The 16,461-nt window shown below is 45.7% G+C and overlaps 1 protein-coding gene across 4 annotated transcripts in view; it reads right to left on the bottom strand.

The window, feature by feature from the left end:
- Window positions 1–16,448, bottom strand: part of NCAPG2 (non-SMC condensin II complex subunit G2) — a 78,716-nt gene extending 62,268 nt beyond the window's left edge. The window contains exons 1-6 of one of the 4 annotated variants that reach the window (XM_006018548.3): window positions 16,353–16,448; window positions 8,582–8,696; window positions 7,144–7,332; window positions 5,917–6,031; window positions 5,657–5,692; window positions 1,583–1,743 (exon numbers count right to left, since the gene is read on the bottom strand). In XM_006018548.3, the coding sequence (XP_006018610.1) occupies window positions 1,583–1,743; window positions 5,657–5,692; window positions 5,917–6,031; window positions 7,144–7,332; window positions 8,582–8,659 (579 nt within the window). In that variant the 5' untranslated portion in view covers window positions 8,660–8,696; window positions 16,353–16,448. Of the gene's footprint in view, window positions 1–1,582; window positions 1,744–5,656; window positions 5,693–5,916; window positions 6,032–7,143; window positions 7,333–8,581; window positions 8,697–13,392; window positions 13,414–15,326; window positions 15,388–16,352 lie in introns of those variants that run through there. The other 3 variants (XM_006018550.3, XM_006018549.3, XM_006018551.3) reach the window with 3 other exon arrangements.
- Window positions 16,449–16,461: the final 13 nt, after the last annotated feature.

The following is a 16,461-nucleotide window of genomic DNA, read 5'->3' on the forward strand; positions in this document are numbered from 1 at the left end:
TGAGGCACAGGGCTGCCTGTTCTGCAGGACCACCCTAATCATATGCAACCAGCTGAGAGAGGGGGCAACAGATGGATTCTGCGTGAACTGCTTGGGCCACAGCTGCGTTGGTTGCAATTAATTAACTCCATAGTTAGTTTTCATTACTGAGCACGTGCTGTGCTTTTGGCAGCACTTTAATGACAGACAACATATTTAATGAGGTTTCCTTGTATGTACATGTAAGATGAGGAGCTCTACCCCCCCATGCTGATTGGAAAGGAAGAAACTATTCAAGTAAATACAGTAGATTGTATATATGGAAAAAAAAAATTGTTATAATTTTCCAGGTATAGAATCTAATTATCAGAGGGATGTCTTAAATTTGTTCCCACTGCTACAGTGGGGAAAGCAGCAACAGGGGGGCAGGCGTTTCCCTTCCCTCTGCTCCCCTCCACCATTTATTCTCTCTGCAACCTGCCTGCCTACCCCCTTGGCACCTGCCCCATCCCACCCCCACAGCCTCTATCCCCCTGCCCTTCCCCCCAACTCTCCACAGCCTCTTCCTACTTCCACCCTGCTCTGCACCCTGCCTCCCAGTCAGATGCAGTTCCAGTTCCATTCCCTCCCAGGTCACAGAGCACATGGAAGCACAGCCCCAGTCCAGCCATAAAGCAGTGTCCTGGGGCTGGGAGTGCTACCGAATGGTTGGACAGGGGATAGAGTTGCCATGTACTCAGTGCCCAGGAGGGAATCCCACTACAGCTGGAGCTGTGCCTGACAATAAAGGGGTGGGGAAAAGAGGAGGGGGAAGAGGTCAGAGGCTGCTGTGAGTCTGACCCTAGACCCAAGCTGGGCTCAGGGATGGAGTCAGAGCCGCAGCAGCCGCCAGACCTCCCTCCCCGTTGCACTCAGATCCAAGATGAGGGACTTACCCCTCCATGCTGAATGAAGAAAAAAAACCTTATCTTGGATTCAAGTAAATATGGTAACTAACAATAAAGAAATGCAAGCGGGAGGTACGAATTGTTGTCCTTCAAGCAGCTGAAAACTAGAGCAGAGAAGTGGGTTAAAGAAATTTAGCAGACAGAGGAGGCTTATTACAAAGTAAAGTCTCTTTGAGTATACAAAATGGAATAAAAAAAAGATAACTGATTTTCAGAGACCGCTAATAAAATATCCTCTGAAAACCAGCCCTTCCTATAAGTTGTCTCGGATACCACAGCTCAAAATAGAATCACCTGAAATCATCTGCTTCTACTAAAAACCTTGACCACTGACTATTTTGGGGTTTGGGAAAAGTAGACGGAAAAGCTGAAAAGAAAATCACTAACTTATCAAGTGATGACAATTTAAAAATAAATCTGGAGTTTGAAATTAATTTCACATGGTCTAACAATTTACAGCACTTATTACATGAGTATCTCTTATGTACAGATTAGACCCAACAGGCATTAAATGCATATTAGATTAAGCTATAGTTGAAAGTCTCTATAATTGTACAGCCTAATTAGTTCAAAAGGAAGAATATTTTGAAGAGATATTAATTCTCTCTGGATATTCAGTAATAATTAAAAAGTTACCCATATAGCTTTAAACCTACTGTAGCAATTTTGCTCTTCAGACTTTTTCTTAGCAGTATAATAAATGCAGTTTTCCCTAGTTGTTCTTTTTCTTCGAGTCCTTTTTTCCACCATATTTCACATAAGTGCTGGATGGCACCCTGTAGGATTCTTTCAGATTCAGGTAATGCATAAAGAATACCTATAACGAGTACAAGGCAATTATTTAGTGCAAGTATAATTAAATTCATGTGACAGCAGTCTGTTAGCAACTTCAGTCTGTCTCATGATGCTCAACTTAAAATTCTAGTCTTCCCACAATGGTACCCACAATACTAATCACAAAAGTTATTTAAGTTTACCTAAAAGGCTCTATTAAGTCCAAGCTATTTGTCAGAGCTACTGGTCCAGTAATATTGAAATATTTGTAAGTTTACGCTTTTTAACAGACAGCAACAACAGAAAGAGAAGCATATTTACCCACCTTACCCAGGAATCATTAGTATTATGTACATTTTCATATGCTAACATTAATAGCTTTGGACACATTTATCAATAAAAGTCACATCTTTGGCTTAGTTTACAGCATATATCATGAAAACCCTGCATTTTAAAAAGTCCCAATCCCAATTAGAGAGGCAAAAGGAAAAAAAGCTCGTATAAATACTTGGAACTGTATTAACTTTCATATAACTTACGCACAAAAAGTCAGAAGTCATCAGTAGGCAAACATGCAATTGAGGAATATATACATATTCAGATGGTAGATGTATTCCAAACTAGCAAAGTGCCCATCAAGAATGACAGGCGGGCGGTAGGGATGGAGCACCACCACCCAGTGGTGCCTATACTCCATGTCCAGCTGCGCGCAACCCCCTCTCCCCCAGCTCTGTGTCCGGCCTGGTGTGCCCCCCCACATCTGACACACCCACACCCAGCCACATGTCACACCCACCCAGACACACCCACCCACCCACCCAGACACCGGCCACACCCACGCACCCTGCCACATGCCACCCATCTACAGACACACCCACCCAACCACAAGCTGCACACCGCACATACCCAGCCACATGCCACACACACCACACATGTGCCTCACTGCCCAGTCCAGCCTGCAATGGGACTCATGTGGTGTCACGTTGCTGTCAGAGCATGGACACCAAGGCAGGGAGCAGAGGTAGAGCTGAGGCCGCAGCTGTCCCTGCCACGTGCACAGAGAAGGGGCCACATGACCCCCTGGACTCTCTGGCACCACCTCTGGAGAAGCTGCCGGGCTCCGAGTGTCTCACGGCCCGGCCAGGGCTTCATTCACCATGACTGGGGACTCAGTCAGTTTGAGTTGTGGGGCCATCAGAGCCCGGCAGCTCGTGAAGGGGTGCGGTACCAAGGAGCCCAGGGGGCAGCACGGGCCCCCCTCCCCTGCAGTGCACGCAGTGGGGGAAGCCGCCTGCCCACACCCCTGGAGTAGCTGCCAGGCTCCCCTGGCCCCACAGCCCGGCCTGGCCCAAGCACAGCCCCCCCGCCCCCGGATCAGCCCAGCACAGCCTCAGCCCTTCTGGTGATAGCAGCCCACTGTGCCCCCACCCCCTTCCTGTTCTCCATGCGGCACCCTAAGGCCACAGCTGGCAGTCGCTCCCCATGTGGGGGTAAGGGGGGAAAACACAGCCGTGGTGGGGGCACACAGGGAGCGGGCATGGGCTCCCCACACGCCCTACGTGCCCCACCCCCCTGTGCCCTGTGGCTGCAGCCGGCAGGCACTTTCTGCGCAGGGGGCGTGGCGCACGGGCACAGGATGCAGTGCAGCAAGTGGGCGGAGGGGTGCACCTTGTCCCACGGCCACGTGCTGCAGCCAATGGGCTCTGCCTGCACGCCCCACTGCAGCCGTGGGCCAGGCCCACCCCCGCCATGTGCCATGCCCCAACACAGCCACATGCCACACCCCCAACAGGGCTGCAAGCCACGCCCCCACCCCTCCCCTACCCTGCGCAGCAGATCACACCCTGGCCCCCACCGCCTCTGCCTTGCCTCACCTGTGTGTCTTTCTGTCAATAGGGTCCAGGCAGCACATGCGCAGTTGGCTCAGAGCATTACAGACAGCCAGACACAACCGGAAGTAGCCCGGCTTTTATTATATTAGAATTAAAAACACATTTTTAGCAAAAGTCTGGTGAAAAAGAACATTTTACTTTTGTTTTGGGGGGAATGAAGCTGGTAATCTGTTCATAAGCAAGTCAATATCAGTTCCATATATAAGAAAAGCAAGAAAAGGTAAACTTTACCTTCTAAATTTTACCCTGATGCTTATGCTTCCAAACAGAAGACTTCAAAGTAAAACTGACCAATCTAAGTTCCACTTGGCAAAAGACTATATTGGCCATACTGTTACTTATTTTTAGGCAGAACATTTCCCAGATTTTGATGGAGTAAAAACTGTGGTGCTACCACATGGACCATACAGTAAGAATTTGAGCACATAGCACCTTCATATCAAAGAGAAGCATTGGGTAGAAATATCTCAAACTTAGCAGAAACACTCCTACTCCTTACATTATCACCTCTCATATAGGAATGGCTGGAATGAAAGAAGACTGTGAGTTACCAAAAAGCTAAGGACACAGATCTCTAGAGCAGCAGTAAGCCCAAGTTCTTTTTCTAGCCATATACTAAAACCTTCACTCCACACACCTATCTATCCAGGTGTAACCTTAACATCTGCTTCCCTATTTGCCTTTGTAAACCTCGTCCAAGTATGCAAAAACAGAAAACAGAGAGTCATTATGCTTTGGAGTGGCAGCAACTTAACATTACAGTGACATATAAGATGCAACATTCTCATAGGAGAACTTGCTCTGTTTATCAGCATAGTCTTCTAGTTTGTTACAGACATATCACAGGATTACTTATTCTATTAGATCACTTGCATGTAAATATCACTCCTCTTATTATCAAACACTCCTTCAACAGCTATATTCCAAACATAAGGCAAAAATCTGTTTATCGTCACTGCTGACATTGTCATAAATTGCTTAACAAAGCAAGAACTTAAGTAATCTGTCCTACATACATTTTTTGCTTAATATCACAATACCGAATGATGTTCCAAGATCAATCAGCTAGGAGATATTTATTAACAAAGCAATTTGCCTGGTTAAGGAAGTGTATGTAAAGATATAAAACAGCCAAAACTATATTTTTTATAATCATAAGACAGGCTTGTCAGGCATTTGCTCAGTACTTGGGAATTTAAAGGTCCTGCCAAACTGAGTATAGTTTATCTATTTTTCAGTATAGGTACATATTTTCTTTGTAAAAACTTAATAAAAGGATCTGGGTGAATGAAGCACAAGCACAGTACCAGTGGGCATAGGGGGAGAAAAGAACATAGGAAAAGACTTCCAAGCACAGCCTTTTTTCGCTACTTATGCTAAATATTAAATCAAGATCGTGCATGGAGTTTACATAAACTCACATAAACACATAGAAGAATAGGTATGAAATGCTCCGATTTAAGAGCTGTAGTGTTGTCCTTTGTGTAGTGACTGAACCATAGATAAGTGCCACCTGGTGTGCAACGCTGGTTATTACCAACTACACACGCTTGTGTCATCAGTGAAAGTGACATATTCAGGGCATGACTTAAAAAATGTATTTGTACATCTCATTGAAGTAGAAGAGACCTTGAATTTCACTGTCCGTTTCATCACCATTTGGAAAAAAGAGATTAAAAATATTTACCCATGATAACTATCCTATACTGGAAGGGCCCATTTAAAATGATAGTTTATTTATCCTTTGGGAATAGGTCAGCCTACCAATAAGAAATTGAAACAGAACACTGTAACACACAATATAATCTTTTCCAATTAGGGGGGGAAAAGAAAGAAAAAAACCCCACCATGTTTAGAGCCTCTAAAGCATCCCAGGTTAAGATGTGCAACTCCATACCACCCATCAGTCACAGAGATCAGTGATTTCTCAGCCAGGATGTTACTGTGCCCTGGGGTGCCTCGAGATGCTGCAGAGTGCCATGCAATGTTAGCACTATTAGGTGTACAAATGTGATTCACCCAGAAATTTCAACTAGGAAGCCATAGTGTTAAAAACATTCTAACCTGAGTTCTTCGCAAGAGAAGAATTACTATTTTTTTCTGTAGTCAAAAAACAAGTGAAAACTTAGAGCTGGCATTTTTCAGTAAGTCCTTTGAGTCTAAACGGGTTCAGAACCACTGCGGTAGACTGTCAAACTAAATAAGTCTTGTCGTTGGTATCAACATTCACCATTTCATTTGAATAATTTTCTGTTCACCCCATAAACAAAATGTAGATGCCAAACATGTTGGCTGGATAGCTTAAAATTCTGAAAATTACTTACCATTTAATATGAGAGCACATTCTAAAAGAGCTTTGTAGTTTATATTCTCATCTACAACAGGTACTGAAGAAGCAACTACAGTGGTCACTCCCTGGATCACAGCTATGATTTGTTTCTGAAAGTTAACAAACAACACATCTTAAACAGCCTGCAAAATAGTTCTTTTCATAATAACTAGAAAGACTGAGAATGTTGTAACGAACAACATAAGGAAATAAGTATCAGTAATAGAAAGTTTGTGTGGCTCTAACATTCGATTTTGTATACACGTTCAATTTCTTTGCTTCATCAATAAGCCAAAAAGTGATTTTGCTTCATTTAAATCCAAAAGAAAGGTTTATTTAATTCCAATTTATACAGAATTAATCTAGATTTAAACCTTGTACCACTTCTGCCCCACAATGACCAAGTCTGTAATTTAAACTTTGCAACAAAGGGCATCTACCTTGGAGGACTGCTGTATGGGTCAATTCACTTATAATTTAGTCACCTTAGGATCCTAAAATGCAAAGTGCTAAGTAATGCTGTGCTAGTGCTGTGGTTCTTCTACCACTTGCATGTTTTGTCAACCAGTGGATAAGATCTGCCTTACTGGGTACTTTTCACCCCATTGTAGTGGTTCTTCAGGGGAGAGATCTACAGAAATTTTGCAATAGCTAGTACCTTTCTCAGATAGTACCTATGCCTGAAAGATTAATCTATTGGTTTCCTTGTCCAACATAAATATAATGGATTTTTTTTTTATTTTGTTGCATCTTTAATAAACTGATGCATCAACAAAACAGGTAGGGATATTTTAAAAAATAATTTAACTTAATATCCTTTAATAGTTTTAAGAATCCTTAATTCCTTTAATATATTTAGGAAATTATGTAGAACTTTTTAGACATTAACTAAAGAACCTCTACAGAAGGAATACTCATTCAGTCAACATAATTCAAACCATGCACAACAAAACCTAATTTGTCATAGTTAGATTTTAAACTCTTTATTCTACAAGAAGAAATATTCATTATATTTATTGCAATAATAATTGATCAATTAATAAAATATTTAACTCTAGAATGAGAAAAAAGGTTAAATATCGTAACCCTGAAAACTATAGCCTGTTTTTTTGAAGTTTTCAAACTCTGTTTCTACAATCTCTAAATGGATGAACCTATTGGTAAAAGAAAACAAAATACGTGTTACCTTGATATTTGGGGGGGATGTTATTTATTTACTTACCATTTGCAGAGTTCCTTCTGTTTCCATATCATCATCACTTTCATCACCAAGCCTCTGCCATTCTTCCACTGGATTCTCTACCAAAACTTGCGTTAATAGATGCTTCAGCCTCTCCCATAATATTTCCTTTTGCTTTCTTGGTAACTCTTGAAGCAATTCATTCAAATCAAATGGATCAAATACATCTTGCTGCAAAGTGATTAAAAAATGACATAGCACAAAAATTATTTCTTTATTCTGGGGAAGTGCATTGTTATATGCGAAAGGATTTTACTGCAATGGAATAAATGCTTCTCTTTTAACATAGAACAAAAAACTGTGCCCCCAGATCAGCTTTTAACTTCAATGAATCTTTCATATTACACCCAATAAAGAAATACTAATAAAGATAGCAATTATTTGCTTGAAATTATAATTTTGTGCAAATTATAATTTATATATTAGTCAACCCAATGGATTCCCTAACAGAACTGTTGTGGTTCTTAAACTATTTGGATCCTCAAAAGACAGGGGACAACAATCTTTATAGAGTAATGAGACAAAACAACCTGGCCCCAGTCCAGTGTAGGCTGCATGGCTCCAGAAGTGTGTCACCAGCAGGGAGGGCGGGTTGCCTGCACCCACACTGGGGCCAAACGCTGCAGCCACTTCTCCCAGTCTCTCCGTACTCCCCAGCTGGTGCACAAGTGCAGCTTCCAGCCAGGAAGAAACTAGGCTGGGGCCAGGGCAAGGCAACTGGGAGCTGCACATATGCCACTACCACTTGTCCCTGCACCCTACTCCCCAGCTGCAGCATGGGCGCAGCTTCCAGCCTCTACTCAGTTCCCCATTAGCTGTAGTTTAGGAGGGAGGATTTGTGGGAGGCAGGGAGAAGCAGCAACAATGCAGGTGCAGCTTCCAGCACCCTGTCCCATGTCCAGCTCCTTGCTGCCTAGCCCAGCACGGACGTGGGCAGAATTCAAGTCCTTCAGCTCCACAGGCCAGTTCCAATGGCTGCATGAGTCAGATTGAGCCTGTGGAAAAAAGGCAGTGATGCAGGTGGCACTAGAAACTGCCTGTCCCCACCACAGCTCCTCTTTGTCCAGCACAGACACAGCCACAGAATAAACCACAAAAAAACCTTCAGCTCCGCAGGTCAGTTACACAGGCCAAATCTGGGCTGGACACTATACATTGCCAACCCCTGTTCTAAGCCTTTCATTGTCCTTGTTACTGTCCTCTACTCTCTCCAGTCTGTGTCTACTGATCTTAAGACGGTGATAACAAAAAGGCAGTAAAAGTTTGCCATGCCTCTAAATTTGCTACGCCATTTTACAGCAATATTTTCTACCATTATTGCTTTAAACATGGTAACAGTTACCAAAAGATTAAAAAAAATAAATGCCAGAAGATTATTATACTACACAATTGTTACGCATACACATCATGGATTACTTACATGAAGCTTGGCAAAACGCAAGAAATCTTCAATAGTATTTTTGGATACAGCTCGCAGAAATGTTTCACGTTTCATCATGCTGGACTGCTCTTCCTACAGTGCTTAATTAATGAACCTAGGGAAAAACAATTACCATTTTTCCACATACTGCATGCCCCAAAATAAGACATGAAAGAACTTCCCTTAAAAATACCAGTGAGTACAATATTTTCACAGAGAAAACGTAAGCAGCTACAGCTGGGGGTAGGAGGGACTTGTGGAGCAAAAACCCATGGTTGCTCTGTTAACTTCTGAGCTATAGGACAGTGCCAACCTGGCTTGAAAAGCAAGGCCAAGCAGTTCAGTTCCAGCAAGATCATCCTCTCAGCTGACACCACTGACTGAGCTGAATTGCTTGGCCCTGCTTCTCGAGCTGGGTGGGCACCCAGGAGTGCTGGCCAAGTGAGCTGACAGTCCAATTTTGACTGCCCACACAGCCTGAGGAAGAGCCCTGCAGTTCAGCTCCTGCAGGATTGGGCCCTCTGCTCCCCTCATTTAAGATATACACCCCCAATTTGTAGCAACTAATTAAAGAGGTACATGTTGCATGAAAACAAATGTAGTGGCTAAAAAATATATAGCACCGTAATTAAAGCAGCATCATCAATACATAGAAAAAATTTGCAGACAAAAACTCCTCAAAGTTTCTCATTTGGTTCATAAGAGCAATTACTTTGTTTAGCATCCCATGATACCTTCACAAGCGGATAACTTAGCTTTTAAATTTATAGAATTATAGAAGAATAAGTCTGGAAGGGACCTCAGGAGGTCATCTAGCCCAACTTCCTGCTCAAGGGAGAATCATCCCTGTCTAAACCACTTCAGACAAAACTTCCTCCAACCTGCTCTTAAAAACTACTAAGGATGGTGAGTCCCCAACCTCTTTAGATAGTTCAATGCACTACTTAACCACCTTCACATTTTAATCTTTTCCCTAAAATCCAACCTGAATGTCCTTTGTAACTTAAGACTTGTTATTCCTTGTCCTGTCCTCTGATAGGATAGTCTATCACAGTGGTGCTCAAGCTGTTAGACCTGTAGGCCAGATGAATAGCACAGAGCCAGTCTGCAGGCTGGATTGAGCCCTGTATGTCAGGATTCGCCCTGGGGGCCCAGTGCTGCCTGCACGCAATTCAGCACACACAACTCAGAACACCCCACAGGCCTGGAAATTTGGCAGTAGGGGAACGGTGAAACCGCTTCCCTGCCAGCAAATTTCAGAACCTATGAGAAGCCCTACAGGCCAGATGGCATGGCATTGTAGCCCAAAGGTTAAGTACCTCTGGTCTTTCACGCTTCAGGTATTTGGAAGCCAAATGATCCTTTGGCAGCATGCTAATAAAAAGCACGGTAAAGGGTTACGGTCATATTCAGCTTATGGTCCACTTTATCCTCCAGGTCCCTTCTGCAACTTAGCTAGTTGTTCTCCAGTTTGTATGGTCACATTTGATTGCTTAGTCCCAAGTGATACTTTCGACTTGTGCTGAACTTCAGCCTTCAGAATTTGTTCTTGATTTTTTTCTTAATATATTCCCTAATTGGTTAGCTCCTGTGTTTTCTTTTTAATGGAAATCTAAAAAAAGAGTTTAGTATATAATTTTCTTCCACCAAATACTCCCTTATTAGCTAGGAAACATCCCAAACAGCAACAGTTTACTTAAAGGCACAAAATAGTGGAAATGCAAACTTTTCTCTGTGTTGCCAACTCAGCTGTTGAAAATACCACCTCTAATAGCAAGAGCAGGGTAGCTCAGTTTGTATTGATCCATAATGCTTTGGATAAGAATTTTGGCTTTGAATATCACTGTGGGGGCAGGAAGGGTGATACAAACACACTGAAGTTCTTTAAATATTGTCAGGAACAAAAATACAGTCTAACTCCTGACTAGGCTTCTCAAAAGCATATTACCAAAGAATCATTTCAGTGAAGCCTCCTGCTCATTTGTCATACCTATCCCAACTACCAAAACTTTCAACCCTTCAGTCCTTTAAAACAGTAAAACCTTTAGATTAATTTACAATGGATACTTCCTGGCTTCAAACAGAGTACAGACTAAAGGTGCACTGATACATCAGTCCGATATCGGATTGGCATCGATATAAAGAAAATGGACTGTATTGGAAATCAGCCAGATGTGGCCGATAATTTGGCTGATAAATGCCTGCACATATGTGCAGCCGCAGCTCAGCACGTAGATGGTGAGGAGCACAGCCTGGCAGCTTGAAGAGCTGCATGCAGCTGGTAAGTCTGTTGTGGTGGAAGGGGAGGGAAGGGATGTGGGGTAGGCGGGCAGCTCCAGGCCCCCGGGGTAAGGGAGGGAGTGGGGTTGGGGCAGGCGCTGGCCAGCATGGGACAGAGCCACGGCTTGTCTGGAGGTGTAGGAAGGGGGAGGCAGCTCCCACCACTATGCACACCCCAGGAGGGCGGGGGCGGATGGCATGCGCCCCCAGATCAACGTGGAGCAGGGTGGGCTGCAGCTGTGCCAGACTCTTCCCAGCGCATGGCAGGAGGGGTTGGGTCAGGGATGTGCTCGGGGCAGGTGGCAGCGGTGCTGGGAGGGAGGCTATGAGGGAGCTATGGCAAATTTTGGGGTGGCCGGAGGGAGCTGCCTGGACTATGGGGCCAGGGACCCAGGTCTGCAGCCCCCTGGCAGGAGATGGTGGCTGTTGCAGCCAAGTGGAGCCCGGCTCCCCCACTGCTGTGGGCTTAGGAGGGAGAGGAGGTTTGCTCCCCACAGCTACGCGCACTCCCAGGGGGACCCATGCACCCCAGATTTGTGCGTGGGGCAGAGGCATGCTGCCCGTTGTGGGCTTGGGCTCCCGCCCTACTGCCCTCCCCCTGGGCCTCCACAGCCTGGCGGGTGTGACCCAGTGCTGCAGGGCACAGTGGGGCCATGCAGGAAAGTTGGTTGCCACTGTGAGCTCTGCGCTGCCCTGGCAACATGTCCCCTACATGCATGGCAGCAGCAACAGCAGTGGCATGGGGTTGCGCACAGAGGATGCGTCACCAGGGCAGCATGGAGCTTGTAGCCGCAAGCAGCTTTCCTGCGGGGGCCCAGCTCTGGCCTGAAGCACTGGGTCACACCCACCAGGAGGCCCCAGGGGAGAGCAGTAGGGCAGGAGCCCAAGCTCATGGTGGGCAGCTGCCCCCACCCCATGCACAGATCTGGGGGGTCCCTTCTACCCTCCAGGAGTGCACACAGCAATGGGGAGCCAGCCCCTCCCCCCGCTTCCTGGACGAGCCGCCCATGGCCCCATCCAGCTCCCTGCCTGGGCCCTGCAGCTGCATATTGCGGCCCCAAGCCCCGTGTACTGCCCAGCTGGGCAGCATCCCCAGCCCTGCCCAATTAACTCCCTCCCTCCCTATGGGGGCCTCAATTCCACCCCCTACTCCCAACCTGCAGGAGCTGCTCTCAGGTTGCCTGGTGGCCATATGCATATATACATGCACATTAGGGCTGTGCAAAACGGCTATGTTTTGTTATGGTTTAGGATTCGGCCGTTTCAGAGGGACAGTGATTCTTTTTGATGTTTCGGATCACTGTTCTATTTCAATCTGGCCAAATATGTTTTGGAGTTGACGCAGTTTCGGTGTTGATTTGGAGATTCGGATCAGCTGGGGAAACAGTACGAGAAGCCTCCATGGCTGCAGCCAACCCCACCTCATGCAAGTCTGGGGAACACACGCCCCCCCACCGCACTGTGCCCTCCCAGGGTGCAAGCAACAGTGGGAGCCGCTTCTCTCTCCATGAGCTGAGGCTCTGGTCCCACTCCCATCACGCCTGGGCAGCACCTACCCTACCCCCTCCAAGCCTCTTCCACCACCACGCTTACTAGCTGGAGGCAACTGTATGGGAAATCTGATCGGTATCAGCCAATACGCCTCCTTAAATATCAGCTATCGGTATCAGCCCCAAAAATCTCTATCGGTGCACCCCTACTGATTACCTACCCATCAGCCCTATTGTCTCTTGCAAGTTTGTGTATACAGAGTCAAGCCTTTACCTCCCTCTAAAAATGCAGTTTCAAGAAGCTAAATGAATAGAGCATATCAAATGCACATTTTGTAAAAACAAAAAATGATTAAATCAAGGCTTCTTGACCAGTGATTTAAATCAATTTGATTTAAATCAAATCCACCATGGTGCCTATGCTCTGGAGTGGGGCAGAATGTCAGTGTGCTTAGTGTTTCCTATTGGCTAGTTCTAAATCTGGCACACAGCATTTCTGGATCAACCCTCTGAGTCATTTAACTTTCCCCATGAGGAGTATAAGGACGGACATAAAATCAAAAGTGCTTCAAACACCTTCAAAACTGTTGAAAGGCAGACAGATGCACACACCTTTGAAGCATTCTAAAACTAGCAAAAGTGCACCAAAAATAACTGTAAAGGAAATGCGTATTAAGTGAAGTGCAGAGCTTCCCGAGTGCTGGCAAGCCCTACATAAGTACATCGTAAGTCTTCCTTTTACATATTTCCTTACAGAGGTGGTTAGCAGTGTTAGTCTGACATAAGGCAGGGCAAGGCCTTGGAGGATAATTGGCTCAGAGAAGCAACTGTTTATTTTTCAAATGCCATGCATGGACTGGCAGAAATTAAAAATTGAATATACAAAGGGAAAGGGACAGGGACACTTCTAAGAAAAGTAATAAGGTGGAGGTTGAATAGATTAACTGAAATGAAGAAGGCAGGTAATAGAGAAACAAAAACAGCCTGTGGCAGAACATTTATCCCTGCTTGGGCAGATTATCAGTAAAGTGCTCTCCTTACCACTCCATCTCTGCTTTCCCATCACTGCCCTCAGCTGTCCTTAAACAGAAAGGAACTTAAACCAACTGCAACACAAAATTGCTGAACAAGAGGTCATCCACAGCCTGGATTGTATTAAATGTGCTCTCAACAGGGACGGTGAGTTGTTATCTCATTACCTGGACTAAATGTTAACAGCTGAGTCCATTCCAGGTATTCATTCTTCTCAACTACAGTGTAAGACTGGCCATGATGGACCAAAAAATATGCAAGAGGCTAGGATTTCTTAGGGTGCTATCTTCTTTAAACCAACCATGTAGTTAGTATAAAGTTAGACAAGCTTGAATTGCAAGACATTCTTCATTGGTTCTCTTATTACAGGAATCCAAGCACAGCCTATAATCAGAGACCTGACGAAGAATGACTTGCATTTGAAAGCTGGTCTAACTTTATCCCAACTACACATAAGTAAAAGATATCACCCTAAGAAATCCTTGCCTCTATTATTTATCTCAATTCATCTAATCAACCTGATTTGCTTTCTTAGCAGCATTTACCCCCCCTCTGCCACCTTTCTATATGAAGTCTTGTCTTTCCGTCAGCCCATTTCTTAACCCTGGACAAAGTAGCTTGTTGCCTACCAAAGCTCCTGCCTCTGAACCAGGTGGCCTCTAAGGTGCCAACTGCCCAATTACTTACATGACTCAACTCCTCTAAACCAACATTAACACTTACTTTCAAGGGACTCTGACTGAGATATTAACAGCCAACTGCTACTCAAATTATTGCTTCTTGCTCAGATCACTTGAAAAGATCTATTGCAAATTTATCACCACTCCTGAGACCTACCCCTGAAGGCTTTCCAAAGACAGAGGTAATTATCAGTGTGAGTCTGAACTCATTCAGAAGGCAGGGTAGAACTTTTATAGACCAACTAAATAAGATCTATATACCGAGCACAAGCTTTTATAAACCCAGGTTCACTTCAGATGCTATGAAGAATGCACTGAAAGCAAAGTATAAGAAGAACCTGCCCTGGCTCTCAGTTTCATCTCTCAAACAACAGACTAGCAAATTCTCATCCACATCAAAGCACCAGGCCTTCCAATGGACTTGGGTCCATGCCTGCTGTGATACCACATCAATACAGACTAGATCATCACTGGATCCAATACCAAGTACAGCATTCAAGGTTCATTTACCTGCAACTCTAATGTTATATACACCATCACCTGCTTGCAATGCTCTTCTGCTGTCTACATCAGACAGACCAGGTGATCTCTACATGTGAGGATCAACGGACACCAATCTGACATCAGCCGCAGGAAGACACAAAAGCATGGGAAAGAACGCTCAGTCTCCCTGCATGGTCCATGGCTGACCTTGAGATTGCTGTCCCCATGCAGGAGAATGAACAAGAAATCACCCACAAACTGGACTGTGTTCAATAAGGTTTAAATAGGGACTACAGATCCTTATGTCATCTCAGTACGTGGGCTAGCGTTTGTGATCCTGCCCTGCCCTTTGTTCCTATGTTTACAGCTCCTTTGTTCTTCTCTTCTAGCAGTGCCCTCCTCTGTCATCTCTTCCTCTCCCTTCACCCTTGTCTTTTGTTCTTACATTTCTCTCTCCTTATACTCTGCTTTCTGCACAATCTTTCATAGCATCTGGAAGAGTGAACCTCCTTTCACAGAAGCTTGTGATATATAGATATATATACAGATGTATACATATCCCCTTGTCAGGGTCAGACCAATTACTACATTTGGGCTCATGATCAGATTGGTACAGACCGCAGGGGTGTCTGCCTTCCTCTGTAGCAGGGGCTGGCCCCCTTCCTAGAGTCTCTGGAGCATATATTGACAACATTTCACAGAAGCAGGACACTGGTGCCTTTATCTGTGGCAGACTAGGGTGTCAGGGCTATATTGTGCCAGGATTGATGGTAGCCTTACCTGAGTTTAGATTATGAATTTGTAAAGGATGGTTGGAATAGGGATGATCTTGCCTCAGGCAGAGGGTTTGACTAGATTACCTCCGAGGGTCCCTTCCAGCCCCATTTCTCTAGGAGTCGATAATATATAGGCAGATCGATCTGTAGACAAATCGAGACATCTATATTTCTAAGTACCATATTTCATGGTGTGCAGGTTAACAAAGTATAAGTCAACCCCATTTTTCTGATCCAAAAAAGTAAGAATTTTGTAGATTCAGTGTATAAGTCAATTTAACTTTTTGAATCAGAAATATGGGGTCGACTTACACTGCGGGCCAGGTACCCAGGGGGTAGACACATGTTGCTGGGCCAGGCTCGGTGTGGCTCAGAGAGTGCCGCTTGGAGGGGATGGGGCCGCCCCAGCCAAGCGCCAAGCCTGGCCCCATCCCCTGTGAGCGCACTATGGAAACGCCGCTTGGCCGGGCGCTCAGCCCAACCCCGTCTCCTGCAAGCACCAGCCAAGCACCGAGCCTGGCGCCCGCAAGGCCCATAGGCTGCACTTGGGCTGGGCCCAGACCCCATGGCCTCCAGTGACAGGGGCACTGTCGGTAGGTAAATCAGGTCAGGCCTGGGCTAAGGTTTGTCCGGGGCTGGGTGGGGGTCAGAAGTACGAATGAGGTGCGTAAGTCGAGGTTGAGTTTTAAGAGTTAAAACCTGGGCTTCAAAACTCGATTCATACACGGTGGAAAAGGACATGCCCATCTCACAAAGGTGACTACATCCACACCCCTATGTAGAGGTCCGCAGACCTAGGTCGCGAGCAGAGCGAGGCAGACCGGTGCCATCCTCCGTTCCCCGGCGAAGGGGCACCTCCGCGTCGCTTCTTTCTGCAGGGAATGGAGAACCCCCTCCGTGGCCGCGGGCAGCCAGGCCGGAGCAGGTACGAGCGGGCCCAACGCAGCAACAGCGCGCCCGCCACAGCGGAGGAGACCCCGACCCCACCGCCCCGCCCCGCACCGCACCGCACCGCCCGCGCTCCACTCACCGTTCGAATTCTCCCGCGAAGGCCGTTAACCGCCCGCGCGCATGCGCGCCAACGAGCGCCGCTCTCGCGAGCGAGGCAGGCGCTGACGCTCCCTCGCTGAGCCGTGGCT

Source organism: Alligator sinensis, unplaced genomic scaffold (genome assembly GCF_000455745.1).
Source record: "Alligator sinensis unplaced genomic scaffold, ASM45574v1 scaffold601_1, whole genome shotgun sequence".
Lineage (NCBI taxonomy): Eukaryota > Metazoa > Chordata > Crocodylia > Alligatoridae > Alligator > Alligator sinensis.